At 38.8% G+C, this 15587-nt stretch overlaps 5 protein-coding genes across 5 annotated transcripts in view; 3 read left to right on the forward strand and 2 right to left on the reverse strand.

Annotated features, from left to right (window-relative positions):
• Nucleotides 1-15587, forward strand: part of LOC134812866 (uncharacterized) — a 912489-nt gene that overhangs the window by 591823 nt on the left and 305079 nt on the right. The gene's annotated exons all lie outside the window — the stretch shown is intronic.
• Nucleotides 1-15587, forward strand: part of LOC134813551 (myosin heavy chain, striated muscle-like) — a 76240-nt gene that overhangs the window by 35108 nt on the left and 25545 nt on the right. The gene's annotated exons all lie outside the window — the stretch shown is intronic.
• Nucleotides 1007-2912, forward strand: LOC134812581 (visual system homeobox 1-like). Its single transcript, XM_063820065.1, has 4 exons — nt 1007-1112; nt 1218-1327; nt 1588-1671; nt 2343-2912. The coding sequence occupies exons 1-4, from the start codon at nt 1007-1009 to the stop codon at nt 2595-2597; spliced, it is 555 nt and encodes a 184-aa protein (XP_063676135.1). The 3' UTR covers nt 2598-2912.
• On the reverse strand, nt 2937-10859 carry LOC134813097 (uncharacterized). Its single transcript, XM_063820776.1, has 10 exons — nt 9999-10859; nt 9689-9737; nt 9288-9449; nt 8958-9115; nt 8287-8453; nt 7956-8063; nt 4168-4273; nt 3858-3956; nt 3646-3739; nt 2937-3409 (listed from the first exon to the last, which is right to left on the reverse strand). The coding sequence occupies exons 1-10, from the start codon at nt 10119-10121 to the stop codon at nt 3357-3359; spliced, it is 1119 nt and encodes a 372-aa protein (XP_063676846.1). The 5' UTR covers nt 10122-10859; the 3' UTR covers nt 2937-3356.
• LOC134813108 (galactose-3-O-sulfotransferase 2-like) lies at nt 5229-6757 on the reverse strand. The gene has a single exon (XM_063820788.1). It carries the CDS (start codon nt 6637-6639, stop codon nt 5329-5331), a length of 1311 nt encoding a protein of 436 aa, XP_063676858.1. The 5' UTR covers nt 6640-6757; the 3' UTR covers nt 5229-5328.

A 15587-nucleotide genomic window follows, 5' to 3' on the forward strand; every position in this document is an offset into this window, starting at 1 on the left:
GCAGTCTTCTCTGATGGAAATGTCACAAGCATTATACTCAGCTGTGACACGGACAATCAAATGTGTTGTTGTCGAGGAGGATTATATTAAAAGTTAAGATATTAATCTCAATAATTTTATGATACCGAGACAATGGTGTTTACTGCAAGCACCATCTAGTCAGTATTGGTGGGGGAGGTGAGTAGCTACCTGATTAATTGTCTAGTGGCTCTATTGTGCTGAGACAGAGATCTCCTTTCATACTCTATCACGTGACACTTCGTTCTGTGCCGCCTCAAACCACCGAAATTGTGAACTTTGACCGCATTATTGTATTTATATTGCCATATTACTCAATCAATCAGTATTTAACCACACAGCAATTTGTTCGAACACGTTATTTGATTGTACCTGCGGTTACACCGACCATCTGCAGCACCCTCAAATCGATCCGATCGATCTTTTTCAACTGACCGTGCCCCTCGTTTTGTTGTCAGACCATTAATATATAAAAAGTACAGTACAATATACGAGACGATCTATTAAATACAGCAATATTAATCTCTTGGTTCAACTCTGAGCATGTGCCGGTGTCTGAGAACGTATTCAGAATTGATAACCAGTTAATGTATTAACTTTCTGACTGGGCAGCACCTTATTAATGAGAGGGATCGAGACCTTTAATATCTTAATTAATAGACCCCAACTAAAGTGCAGCACAAATATCGAGATGGGCTTCTACCCCTCATTTCTACAAACTAAACTTACGGTGCGTTCTCCATTCACCTCTACTGATCTGTTATAATTCATTTATAGTTTATTATAACGGACTTTATGAATTTCAAGTCAATCAGTCTCTGTGATCATGTGCAAACTTCTGTTAGAATACTCACAAATACCTCAATTTTACAGAATACTATTCACGTTAAATCTGATGAACGAAATGATGGATGATGAATCGTACAAGGCGAGCACCGAGGTGTCGTCCCTAATTTCTCTCGGCTCAGGAGGAGGAGCCCAGGGGAAGATGCCTGATCCAAGAGGGGCAGGGTCCAGTTCTCACGACCAGATAATACCTCGACCTCTTCAGTACTCTGTTGAGGCTTTGCTGGCCAAGAATGATCCCAGAATTGGTATGTATTCTTTAGCTTCAAATTCTTCTTTTGTGGTTTGATATCTTTTCGTGGAGCTTGGATCAAAATAATGTTTCGCTGTTTGAGATGATGTTAAAACATCAGGTACCTTGTTAGCACAGGAAAGGTGCTTGTTTGAGGAGCTGTGTCACAGAAGGAGAAGGTCTCGTCACAGAACCCGCTTTACCATGATACAGCTGGATGAGCTGGAGAAGGTTCGCATTTTCGCGCCATATTTACTTGTTGCTTATTGTATTAGAGATTTGAGTTAATATTGTGAGGACATCTGCATATGGATCTGATAGGTCTATACTATAAGACTATATGAGCCAATAGACTGCAGATATATTATATATTTTCTTTGAACAAAAGTGCCAAAAGTACCTTTTTTTAAGTACTTTTGAATATACTTAAAGCTTTGAAAGGCGTTTTTAAAATGTCATGTTTACGTACCAATGACAAATAATAATTCCAGGTATTCAGTCGAACCCATTATCCAGACTTGGTGCTACGAGAGGAATTAGCTGGCCGTATTGGACTGAGCGAGAGCTGTGTACAGGTAAGATCCATGTTACTCTGTTTTATCATTTATAGGCGAGCACTTACTGTTATTTAGGTGACTTATTAATTTATCAGGCAGGATTCATTTTAATTACCATTATGTTACTCTGTTTCATCATTTATAGGATCACCAATCATTAGGATTATTGCTTTGTAGTGGAAAGCAACAATGTAATCTTAGAAATTCTACATGCTTCAATAAATTTGAGAAATGCTGGCTGCAACGTCCCAAGATATAATATCCCTTCAAACTAAAATCAAGTTGTACCAATAGCATCAGTTCTGCCATACAACACTAAAAGCTGGGCTCCCCTAGTTAAACAAACAAAGTGCCGGATAAAGTTAATAGATTCAGATGAACCACGTTCATTTATGTGACGTTCAACATCAGAGTAGAAATAGTAGTCAACATCAGAGTTATTTATTTAACTCATCAATTTTCGACCTTAATTCTAGAGATTTAGGCTTCACAATGAGGAAGTAATAAGGAAGTAATGTTGAAGACCTCCTTAAACTCGAGGATTTGTCTTGTAAAGGAACAAGAGGCGAGCACTTGCTGTTATTTAGGTTACTTATTAATTTAACAGGCGGGATTCATTTTAACATCATTATGTTTCCTTAACGTTATAGCAGAGAAAGTGTAATAACAATATGATAAAAAATCCTCAGATCTGGTTCCAGAACCGTCGTGCACGGTGGAGGAAAGCAGTCCGGAACGGGACAGAACCAACAGCAGCTCTACTCCACTCGTGGATACCCCGGTGTCTGCCCTACCTGTACGCTCACGGGCACGCTACCTTGGTGGCAGGTTTCAAGGAGGGTGAGATTGCTAGTCCTGCTCGACAGGAGAGGGTGGGGGAGAGCAGTGGGGAGCGGGACAGAGCGCAGGAAGATCTTACTTCCACTCAGACTCCCGAAGAATGATGGGAACAAGAGAGCTGACTAAACAGCGGACTGATTTGCCTTGAGACGTGAGCGAATGATGCGGATATTTAGTTTAGATATGCGGATATTTACATTAGTTAATGTGAATCAATTTGTCGTGGACGGTATTACAACAATGTAACCGTCATGTTTTTGAGATGACATGGTTGAAACCTGTCAGGACGAATCATTGTTGAAAGTTTTTCATACCAAAATAGGTTAAATACGTTTCCTCTTTCAACTTTTCAGGTTATTATTGTACTTTCTCAATTTCCTAAATTTTTTGATTAATTTGATCGTGATCATTGTTAATATAAATAATAAAAAAACAGCATTTTTGACCACTTCAAGAAGTATTTTTTGATAAGTGTACTTGAACAGAGTCATAATTGCTTTCTCGTATCAAGAAGCTGGTTTTAATACGCACGAGGTTTTTATACGAATTTTGAAATTATAATCTTTTTCAAACTACGTACAAACAAAAATAATTTCGAACTTACAAAATTAAATATCATCTAATTCAAAATTGAATTCTTTCCGATTTAAATTCCTTCTTGATCATATTGCGTTTAAAGAAAAATGTCCCTGTTCAATAATAATCAAAGATATCTTAACCCCAAGCGAGTAACTCTCATTGTTAACTGTAACATAATAAACCAAAATTCATAGTTCATAATTCCGAGAGTACAGCTTCAGTATCAAACTGATGACCGTTTTAGACTTAGAAATGACGTTGGTAGTTGATGATCCGAGGCAGAATTAGCGGTAGAGATTATCAGCAACTTGTAGCATTACATCTTTGAAGAGGTTACCTGAGAAAAATTATCTCGTGAGATATCTGAGATGATACTTAATCATGCTAGTGTGGATACTATTGGACGGGGAGAACCATATTGTTTTGGCACGTGACAGTGGTTCTGGGTCACGTGACATATTACCATAGCAACCAGTGATTCTGGGGTTTGAATTTTTATTGGTAAATACTAGAAGCTGATTGGTTAATCACTGTCACATTTCAGAATACCTTGTTGTGTTCAAAAGTTTCTACCTGTGATGTAAGGGCGCTCCCTTTCAGTTGTAGTTTCCTCTTCCATTATGATACCTATTGCAATCATCAACGCTGTGTCTATGTACGGTTCAACCTGTTAGAAGACTTTACATAAGGGAAAATTTAGATATTCAATCTTTAAGCATCCTTTATCACTCAATTGAAATTTTAGTACTATTAGCGTTAATTATCATCTAATTACAATGCCTTACTTCCAAGTAGAAGCTGTCCGTCCCGAAGGTCCAGTGGGTAAGATATTCCAGATCCTTCTTTATTCTAGCCCACTGCTTATCCTCATGTATATTCATTATCTGACAATGTGTATAATGTATAATGTATATTAAAGTGTTAATTATCTGACAATGTGTCTAATGTATATTAAAGTTAAAGTGTTAATTATCTGTTTACACAAGTCTTAGTATTGAACTAAAACAGCAATTTGACAACCACTAAATAGTACCAGACCGGCCACTCTTCGATGGGTAATATCATTTTTTACTATAAGAGCTGATGTAATCTCACCTGAAAACCGTCCTCGATAGATTTGCCCATTATCTTGAGAAGAGGTTTTACTCCGTCCAGCTCAGGTTGCTCAAACTCGCGCGGGTAGGGTGGCAAATGTACGAACCTAAACAGTTCACTATTAACGGGTAGGGTGGCAATTGTACGAACCTGAACAGTTCACTATTAGCGGGTAGGGTGGCAAATGTACGAACCTAAACAGTTCACTATTAGCAGGTAGGGTGGCAAATGTACGAACCTAAACAGTTCACTATTAGCAGGTAGGGTGGCAAATGTACGAACCTAAACAGTTCAATATTAGCGGGTAGGGTGGCAAATGTACGAACCTAAACAGTTCAATATTAACGGGTAGGGTGGCAAATGTACGAACCTAAACAGTTCACTATTAGCGGGTAGGGTGGCAAATGTACGAACCTAAACAGTTCACTATTAGAGTATTAGCGGGTAGGGTGGCAAATGTACGAACCTAAACAGTTCACTATTAGCGGGTAGGGTGTGGAACCTTTTAGATCAACATCATCACTATTCACTTGTCATTAGATTTTTAAACAGTTTCGAATCGACCTTACATTTACGGAAGTGTCTGGCTTAACGAATGTGTTATACATTTTGGAGAGTTAATGTCGCAAAGAACTAAAGAATCGCCAGATTCGCTGGTCATTGCATGTAATGCGGGTCTCTGAGCTGATCATTTCCACCATCCTCCCTTGGCACCTCCCCAGTCCCGTCGAGGAAGGAGGCTACTAACATTATTAGATACTGTAGATAGAGATGCAGGTGTACAGTTAGAAGATCTCCGTACTGCCATGTGCGATCGAGAAGTTTGGAGGAAGATAGTAAACGGGATTTCGATCGAGGATCGCCCAAAGTAAAGTAAGTAATAAAGCTTAATTTCAGTGCTAAATTTTGTAGCAGATATCAATATTAGAGGTTGTATTATTTTCTTTAGTTTGTGAGTGAATCAAAATTGACGTGTTGTTCTTTCCAAGGCAAGATTGAAAAATCATGCTGGTACAACAACATAAATTCCTTGAACTAATTATAGTCATAAAATTGAATTAATTTCATAAAATTGAATGCTATTGATATGAAAGATGCGGTCGTGATTTAAAATTGCTGAAAACCATCAAATTATAAAAGTTCCCTATTACACAACCTTTATCATGAAGTACCCGAGCTTCTCAAATAATCTGACCGAATGCCTTCAAGCAGTTTTAAATGACTGACTATAGTGCCATATTTAACATTCTTTAACATCATAGCTTTAAAACTGTCTTCAGAAAAGGTGGGGTCCTGTTTGGCAGCCAAACTCTTACTAATAAATACATCACTCAGAGTCCAGAGTCTGCAAGAATTACTCATTCTTCCTGTATTTGACAGAGGGTGGTAAACAGTGCCCAGGTGCGTCTTAATCACGTGACTCATATCCAGACATTGGGACACCAGATCAGTTTGTTTCTCCTGCAGTGTCTCTAGATCTGCCTCAAACTGTTTCTCCTCCAGGGTTTCTATCTGAGCTGTGAACTTTTGCTCAAAATACTCGAACACTTTCATATCAACTCGGTTGTGGAATGTCAGTAACTTCAGTGTATTCTCTGATACAACAGGTTTGATAGGCTCAGCAGAATCGTCTAAACTTCTAGTCATCTTCTTTAAATAAACCACATCATCTATCCTCCAACCCAGGTAATGCTTCAGAAGGAGAAGAGATTTATCAAACTCGTTAGTGATCATTATAAGATCAAACTCCCTATCTAGATATCTAATAAAGGATACAATTAGGACGTCTGGATTTAGACCCTTATTCTTTTGCAGGAAGTGAGTAAACCCGAGATCAAATGACATGGGGTTTATAAAGGAATTACAAGTAAGGGTATCGTTGGGTAGTAGAGCAAGGGACTGCTGTAAAACTTCGTCCACAGAATCACTCTTTATTTGGAATTTCTTTTTCAGTCTATCTTGATGATTATAGAAGAAATAGTTGGAGAGGAACTGTTGATTAGGGTTCCTGAGGATTGTAAAGTAGAATGTTTGTTCCTTGGGAAGGAGCTTGTGAATTATCCAGGGTCGGTAGTAGTCCCAAGCTCCTGATCCTCTGTGGTGCTGACACAAGATGTCATAATCCTGGCCTGGTGCCAACTTTTGAGGGGGCTTGTCGTTGAAGAACTGGTGCTCGTAGGGGGTCAGCAAGAAATTAAGGTTCCGTCTGATACCAAACTGATAAAGTATCGTCACAAGAGAAGAGGTCCCACATTTGTGAGTTTTGAGGAACATGAGCTTGTCTCGTTTCTGTATAAAGCTGGTGATATTCTTCAGTTCGAAATAGAACTGAGGCTGGTCAGTAGTCCGTGATTCAGTAGACATTACCACCTGATCATTTGGCAGATACCCTTTCTGTTGCCCGTACAGGATTATCATCATCACCACTACACTCACAAAACACAACAAACAGAATACAGCCAGTTTCCTCATTCTCTCGGCTCAGTTTATAAAGCTTAGCAAACCCGACCTGACTACGTAGCTGTTATAAAAAGTAAAACGCTCGAAATAGTTGAGCGTTTTATATCTCAGCAACGCCAATAAGCAAAACGTGTACAACGAGAAACTTGAAAAGGGGAGGAACTTGCGAACCAGAATCAGGTGGTCTAATAGACCCTAAACCGATTAACACAATGTTATAAACTGGTTAACCAAGTTAGCAAGGTGTTATTAGCTAGCATATCATATAACGTTTTACGGTGCTGTGTTTTGTAGATTGTACTATTTTGGCTGTAGTGGAATATACCTTCATTGTTTGCTAGGTTAATAGTCATTTTATCAACGAAGGGCGGACTCTCCTGTAACAGTCAACTCTCTTTTGTTTGTACATTAGTCGGGGACAATGAGACCTCAAACAAATAGCTCGTGTCAATACAGTGAAACAAATGAAGGTGGGGAACTGTCCATTGGGAATATTTCTACTCTTTTCTGGTCTGGAGTTATCCGAAAACTGTAGTTTTTGGAAAAGTTTTTACTTCAGATTAATATATGTACATAGATTTTTACGTTCAAAGTATGACAAATTATGACACTGAAAAGTATCAATTGTCACCAAGAAAACTTTTAACATGGTATCAGTTTGTTATGACACCTTGTAAGCTTGTATAGTGAAAACAGTTCCACGACAACTTACACGTGACAACTTACACGTGACAACTAACACGTGACAACTTACACGTGATAACTTACACGTGACGACTTACACGTGACAACTTACACGTGACAACTTACACGTGACAACTTACACGTGACAACTTACACGTGACAACTAACACGGGACAGCTAACACGAGACAACTAACACGTGACAACTTACACGTGACAACTAACACGTGACAAATAACACGTGACAACTAACACGTGACAACTTACACGTGACAACTTACACGTGACAACTTACACGTGACAACTTACACGTGACAACTTACACGTGACAACTAACACGTGACAACTAACACGTGACAACTAACACGTGACAACTAACACGTGACAACTAACACGTGACAACTAACACGTGGCAACTTACACGTGACAACTAACACGTGGCAACTTACAGGTGACAACTAACACGTGACAACTAACACGTGGCAACTTACACGTGACAACTAACACGTGACAACTAACACGTGGCAACTTACACGTGACAACTTACACGTGACAACTTACACGTGACAACTTACACGTGACAACTTACACGTGACAACTTATACGTGACAACTTACACGTGACAACTTACACGTGACAACTTACACGTGGCAACTGTTGCCGAAGATACTTTTCTTAACTGACACGACTGCTCTTCTTTCCGACAGATTGTGTCCTCCTAACACGTGCCATGAACTCTCTATGAAGTCATACCTGAGATAAGATTAATGGCATCTTTACGCGAGGAAAAAGAAAATGAAATACAATCTCGTCAGTAGATCTAGTTCATACTTTCTCTTTAAATTTAATACTGAGTCCGGTACTGTATGAAAAGTGAACTTATCCGGTACCTGAGCCCCATGGTACTGTATTATAAGTTAATTCATCCGGTACCTGAGCCCCATGGTACTGTATTAAAAGTGAATTTATCCGGTACCTGAGCCCCATGGTAGGTTTCCCTTCTTGGTCTGTGAGAACTCTCTCCCTCTTCAGATCGTACAACTCAGCCTCCACCCGGAAGTGAAACTTGTTCCTCTTGTCCACTATGTTGAAGGTGGACTTGACATGCTTTGCGTTGAAAATATCGCGTCTTAATACTATCGTCTGCAATTTATAGGTAGTCTAATAGGTAATTAGGTAATTAGGTAATTAGGTAATTAGGTAATTAGGTAATTAGGTAATTAGGTAATTCGGTAATTAGGTAATTAGGTAATTAGGTAATTAGGTAATTAGGTAATTAGCGTGTTACTATGTAGTTTACTGAGTATTCAGTTTGCTAAAATTTTAACTAAGCTGATGCTGACTTGTCCTCTTTGCTCTTGATTTTCCGTAAGTTGAAGTAAAATCAAAGGTCCTCGTGATTTTCCGTTGGTAAAATCAAAAGTCCTCTTTGCTCTTGATTCTCCGTAGGTGAAATCAAGAGTCCTCGTGATTTTCCGTTGGTAAAATGAAAAGTCCTCCTTGCTCTTGATTCTCCGTAGGTAAAATCAAGAGTCCTCGTAATTTTAGTCCATGAAGTGTAGGATAACTTGTATACTGTATAGTGATGCTTTAACCTGACGAACAAACTCCCCCCATCCTTAATTTAATCGAAGATAAAATGTTAACCTTTCTTTTCTCGAAGATGTGCTCCTCCCCGATTACTGGTAAAATGTACACTGCATCTGGGTCATACTCGCTCGCTTCCTCTTCCGTACTCTCCGCGTACTGCTCCGGCAGTTTGAACTCTTCTTCTTGCACTGAACCCCACCTCTTTAGCAGTGTACCTGGTACAGACGAGGGGTGGTCAGTTTATAAGTTCACTCCTTGCTTTTATTATTGTCTTGGAGAAAACAAGAAAAATGTAATTTGATTTTTAGTACAGATTTTATATCACGGCAGACATCAAGGTTTAAGTGTGGGTAGTGAATGGCCACCATGGCAACCAACATGCTCTACCTGTAAGAGGCAGTTTGCTGATGAGTCCTAAAGCGCGGCTCCTTGTCCCACTACTGTTAGATTTTTCTAGCTCCTCTTCCTCGCCGTTGCTGGAAGAAGAAGGGGTTTCCGTCGGGATTGGGGGTTCTTGGGAAACTTCTTTTGATGAATCGCCATCTTTATCTGCCAAAAATTTACTCGATAAGATTTATAGGTAGTACATGTGCCCCATGATAATTGATAGGGTATACGAGAGACTACAGATACTTGAGATTTTGGATCGGTGTACAGTATTATATACCGGGTTTTCTATACCATGCACCTTTCCCTGAGAAAACCGGTATTGAGAGGTTATACTCCATTGTAAAATTAAAAACGAGTAAATGTACGTAGAAAGATACAAAGCTTTATTTAACGAGTACCTGTTGAGGTGCTTTTACTAACAATTGTAGTCAGAGCATGTCCCCACACCTGAGGGGAAAGTGGATAAATTACGTAAGATAATTAATCACCCAGAATTTGTAATCTGCGAAAGTGTCAAAATTATCTCAACATTTTTACATAAACATGTTGAATATGCAAATTGCCCGGACAACTACAGCTGTCATTTACGAATGACGAATGTCGCTGATGTTCAAGATATGAGTTTTATTATGTTAAAAGGTTGGCTAATACTTCCAGAAACATAAATAAAATGATTAACTAATCAATCTGAGGTATCAAAGCTCCTACTTTGCTGAGTTTTCCATCATCTGGCTGGACTGTGACTGTAAAGTCTTTTCTGTTGACATAAAATAATCTCTTGAAAGAAGATCTCTGTTCCTGCCCAGTGTGATCTCCCTCTTCTATCTTCATCACCGTGTTTCACCGACCAGTCACCTTTCCTTCGATGCCTGTTTTTAATATGCGAATAAAGACGACTGAATATCTTATTTATGCGTTCATTTTCGTTGGGTGAATTAAATTTATTATGGGTTATTTAGGAGCTCCCAAATAGCTGCTATAGGTATCAAAAGAAAGAACTTTTCATTTTATTTATTTTTAATTAGGTGTTTTAGCGAATATGGTTATACTGCTATGTTAGTTTTACATACGATACTAAAAATAATGTTAGATACAGTAGTTATCTCAATCAGCTTTACATAAGTTACGAAAATGGTTATCAAGTTATCAAGTTATCAAGTTATCATGTACACTAGTCAATAGTCATCAAAGTTCACAATATCACAAAAATACAGACAGCTCTATAGAATGTAAATAAAAACATCCTGCCGGAAAAAGTCTCCTTTACTGTCTACACTGCTACAGATCTCAATGTTTAATTTAATAGTTTCATATACGTCATCAGTTACGTCATCAGTAATCAAATAACGTTATTAGTCAAAGAAGTCCAAAAAGGTCCATATAAACAGCCCAAAAAATAATTCCAGTAACAAAGATCATATGTTTGTCCCAGTTGCTTCCACCTCTCTTCATCCAATCCTTACTGTAACCTCTCTTGAGATGTACTGTTTCTAGATCCTCAGCATAGCTGCCGAGTGGCGGTGTAGGAACTTTCATTGCAAATCAGTCACTCTGTACATTCATCTGGCTGGAGAAAATGTGTGAGAAGCAATAAAATATTTTGAACTCAAATCTGTCTGTTCCAAGTATGCAAACTGAGCTTCAATTGGAAAATTCTAGCACTGGTGGGAATAGAGTACGTGTGAGATGACAGGTTCCGTCAACAAACATTCCAGCAGATCCCCGCAAACCATATAGACAACCGTGCTGGCGAGCGAACACCTGAACTACTGATCCTGAACTGTATCTAAGATAACCGTGCAAACATCTGACCTTATTCTAAACAACTGGTCCTCATTTCAGTGAGTACTGACTGCTGAGTTTGGGCAAGAAACAACATGCCCGATCTCAGCCCTGTCTAATTGGTCTAATTACAAGTTGTTAACAGGTCATCATAATAAGGTCAATGCTTGAAACCTAATTAGAATTAGGGTTTGGGTTAATCTTGTCATGGCATGCCTGTTATACTGTCCGCCACTCTCTTCGTATTATATACATCGAGGGATGTGCAAAGTGCAAATTTACCAGTCAATGGGTATTATTTCCGAGTCTCATGGAAAAAACTGGCAATTTAAATAGGACAGAGATCACATTTAAATAATTAATCCCTGTTAGTGTTTCTCTACCCGACATTTGGGCGTGCAGATCTTAACACAAACTTCCCAAGAACCAAGAACCTTGATATAAAATAAAACATATTTTTATGGAGAGGTACTATCATGATTCGTGGTAGTAGTAGGAGTAAGGGCAAACATTCTGCCTCCAACATTACTGCATTGTGTGTGAGCACAGATGTAGGGGTCAGGGCAAACATTCTGCCTCAAACATTACTTCATTGTGTGTGAGCACAGATGTAGGAGTCAGGGAAAACATTCTGCCTCCAACAATACTGCATTGTGTGTGAGCACAGATGTAGGGGTCATGGCAAATATTCTGCCTCAAACATTACTGCATTGTGTGTGAGCACAGATGTAGGAGTCAGGGCAAACATTCTGCCTCCAACATTACTGCATTGTGTGTGAGCACAGATATAGGAGTCAGGGCAAACATTCTGCCTCCAACATTACTGCATTGTGTGTGAGCACAGATGTATAGGGGTCATGGCAAATATTCTGCCTCAAACATTACTGCATTGTGTGTGAGCACAGATGTAGGAGTCAGGGCAAACATTCTGCCTCCAACATTACTGCATTGTGTGTGAGCACAGATGTAGGGGTCAGGGCAAACATTCTGCCTCCAAAATTATTGCATTGTGTACGTGAGCACAGATGTACGTGATTCTGCTGTGAACTGCTGCAGTGCCAGGCTTACCTGGGTACCCCATGCTATGACAGGCTGAGCGCCGCCCAGTACCTAATGCCAGGCTATCTCCCAAGCTTCATGTTTGTTGTGCTGGATGGTCAGTGCTACTGATTTTTACAGCAGGTTTTTTGAGGAGGCAGGTAAGGGTTACACGATGTTTTCAATGTATCATAGGAATGGCATTTTGAAATGCTGATGCTAAAACTGTCCTTTGGATGTGTCCAAAGACGTAGAGGTGCACAATATATAGAGGCCAATTAAAGTTCCTCTAGGAGTTAACTTCAAGTTGATGACATCCAGCAGTTTAAATATACGCGCTTTGAGACCGACATATTCATACCAGATTATGCTTAATAACGCAACTTATCAATGAGAAAACAGCAGATAGAATACTGATTAGCTCGATATCAGGACTACACAGTACAGTATAGATACGGGGTTATAAGGTTTCCTTCTTTTAAATGCAAACAATAAAAGCTGTGAAACAAAGGTACACATTATTATATGTTCTACACTCTACAGTGGAACCCTATTTACCGCGCCCACATTTACCGCGCCCACATTTACCGCGCCCACATTTACCGCGCCCACATTTACCGCAAACCCCGATTTAGTTGTACCGCAGCCATTTCCTTCCCCCAAACTTGCATATTGTAAACAAACAAAAATCTGTTTTATCGCGGACCCTGATTTACCGCAAATTTTTCCTTTTCCCCAAACTCCGCGGAAAATCGGGGTTTTACTGTACTATAAACCTCGTTAGCAGCTAGAACAGCTCGTTCTTGCAGTAGTGGCTGGTCTGTGTTTTGATCAGAACCCTAGTTATAACATTTGTAGTTAATTTCCCTTTTTAGTAGTTACTTTCTATAACAATCTACTATTACTAATTTATAAGCAGGTGTCTGGAGTAGATGACAATGATACGAATTCAAATGAACGCAGAATGATGATGTCCCCAATGGTCCCTTCTGCGATTGCAGGGGGGGGGGGGGGGCACTTTCCTTTTCATACTCTAAGCGAGACTATCAGGTTACCAGGTTATCAGGTTACCAGGTTACAAAGTTACCAAGTTATCAGGTTAAAGACTCCGAGATTGTTTTTGATGATATTGTTACTTATTGTGTTATTAAGGTTTGATAAGACTACAATACAAAGTAACATTATTATATTGAAACCTCAGCTTCGAACGAGCGTTTTAATAGCATAAAATTTGGTATTCTACGAAATGAAAGTAAACTTGAGGATGATGATTAATCACTCAACACTAGACTATCATGTGACGTTCTCCAGATAGCTCTAACGGAAAATCCAAACCCCTATCTTGAACCCAAGTCCTAACACCAACCCATTATCTAAATCGAGCATGTGCTAAAACCCTAACAATAAATTTTTCCTGACCATATAACGTGATCAAAACAATTTTTCGCTGATAACTCGTCAGGGAATCATTTTAATTCTATTTCTGCATGTCGGGTTATTCGCAATTAGCGTTCCAAAATACTTTGATTCATAAAGTAAGTTGCAACCACTCATGGTCGTCCTTTTTATTTAAAAAAGTTATCTACCTTATCGGACTTTATTTGAACGGACATTATGTGAACGGACATAATGTTAAACGGACATTGAAATGAACGCTCGAAGGAGTTCAAAACCATTAAAAATCTGAATTTATTCATATTTTTTTCAATTTTAACAGATAATTTGTAAATAATGTTTCATACAACAAGAAAGAAACTGAAAAGCAGTCGTTAGGCATTCAAAATGTTAAATGCTGTGCAGATGAGGTATGAAGGTACGTCGGCCATATCCCTAGCTCGGGAGACCGAGATATCCCGGTTTCCGAATTTTATATGAATATCATCGAGATGGTTGGTATGGTAGAAGAGTAGAAGGTATCGTCGTTGACATGAACCATCGAAGGTAGCCTTTGCCAAGTGTGGGGCTAGAGATAAGGCTCAAGTTGTACTTCAGGCATTCTAGTATCTCCGGTAGAGCAGTTGATATCGTTCATTACCCGGTACAACTACGAGTTGGATAAACAACCAGTTGTAAGAGATCTAGATTCTAGAAGATGTGGAGGTAGATTAATAGTAACTACGATGGAATGAACGAGGAACCGTACATCAAGAAAGTGAAAAAGTGCCATACTATGATATTTAGAATATTTAAATTTTATAATAACTTGTTTTTCATTGATCCAATGATAGAATGATATATATGGTATAGCTTAGTCCGATGATATTGATAAAAATTGCAATTAACTGAAATTAAAAAGTTTACCATTAAGTTAAAACGCTTCCCCGAGGAGTTGTATGAGCAAAAAACAGTTTTAGCCACATATATGACAGGCTAGTCTAAACGGTAAAAAAACGAATTTGATTGTTAAGGGCTCGAGTTATTTTAAGGGTTGTGATTAGCTTCGAGGTAATACTTGTAGTTGTAGTTAGGGTTGTTGTTAGGGTTTCGGTGGGACCGTTTTATTTGGTTACGAAACGGTAAAAATCCAAGCCACACGACAGCGCATTGGCGAGTAAATTATTTTATAAAAGCCGCTTATAGTTCCAGTGAAAAAGTAATTTAGTACTACGCTTGTAAAACTTATATATAAGGTATAACTTATATATAAGGTAAAACTTATATATAAGGTATATATACCTTATCGAACTTTATTTGGACGGGCATTTATATCATTATGTGGACGCTGGAAGTCATATCGCGTTCATATTTATGTCCGTTTAAATTAACTTAGAAATATTTGATGGCTGAGTGACTTGCTCCAGGGATAATTTGCAAAGTTGATTTCCCGAACATTTTGATTTGGACTCTTTTACTTCCCGAAATAGAGCCTAGCTTAAGCTAGTAAAAATTTCTGAAAAGTCAAAGTCTGTTCGATAAGGTAACTTGAAATTGTTCCATGCTTTTAACTATACTTCTAAGTCAGTAATCTTCAAAATTTGTAAAACTATGCAGGTGGAACAGCCGAGTGTCAAAATCAAAGAAAGGTTGTTCTAACTTTAAACTCTTGTTAGATGCTCAGCTTTGAGAGGTTTCGTCTTTGGCGGATTCCTGTAGAAATAATAATAAACTTCAGCACATTCATTAATACAATATAAAACTTGAACGTGAGGAATGATTATGTTGAGGGATATGTTGTAATTTGTGACCCTTTCCTCACAACGCTGCTCCCCCTCGGTATCTTTCTATCTTTACAATTACAACGCACAACCTCTCCATGCCTTCTACTCCTCACAACGCTGCTCCCCTTCGGTATCTATCTATCTTTACAATTACAACGCACAACCTCTCCATGCCTTATACTCCTCACAACGCTGCTCCCCCTCGGTATCTATCTATCTTTACAACGCACAACCTCTCCATGCCTTATACTCCTCACAACGCTGCTCCCCCTCTGTATCTTTCTATCTTTACAACGCACAACCTGTCCATGCCTTATAC

The sequence above is a fragment of the Bolinopsis microptera genome, chromosome 3 (genome assembly GCF_026151205.1).
Source record: "Bolinopsis microptera isolate Bmic1 chromosome 3, MBARI_Bmic_1.0, whole genome shotgun sequence".
In the NCBI taxonomy this organism is placed as follows: domain Eukaryota; kingdom Metazoa; phylum Ctenophora; class Tentaculata; order Lobata; family Bolinopsidae; genus Bolinopsis; species Bolinopsis microptera.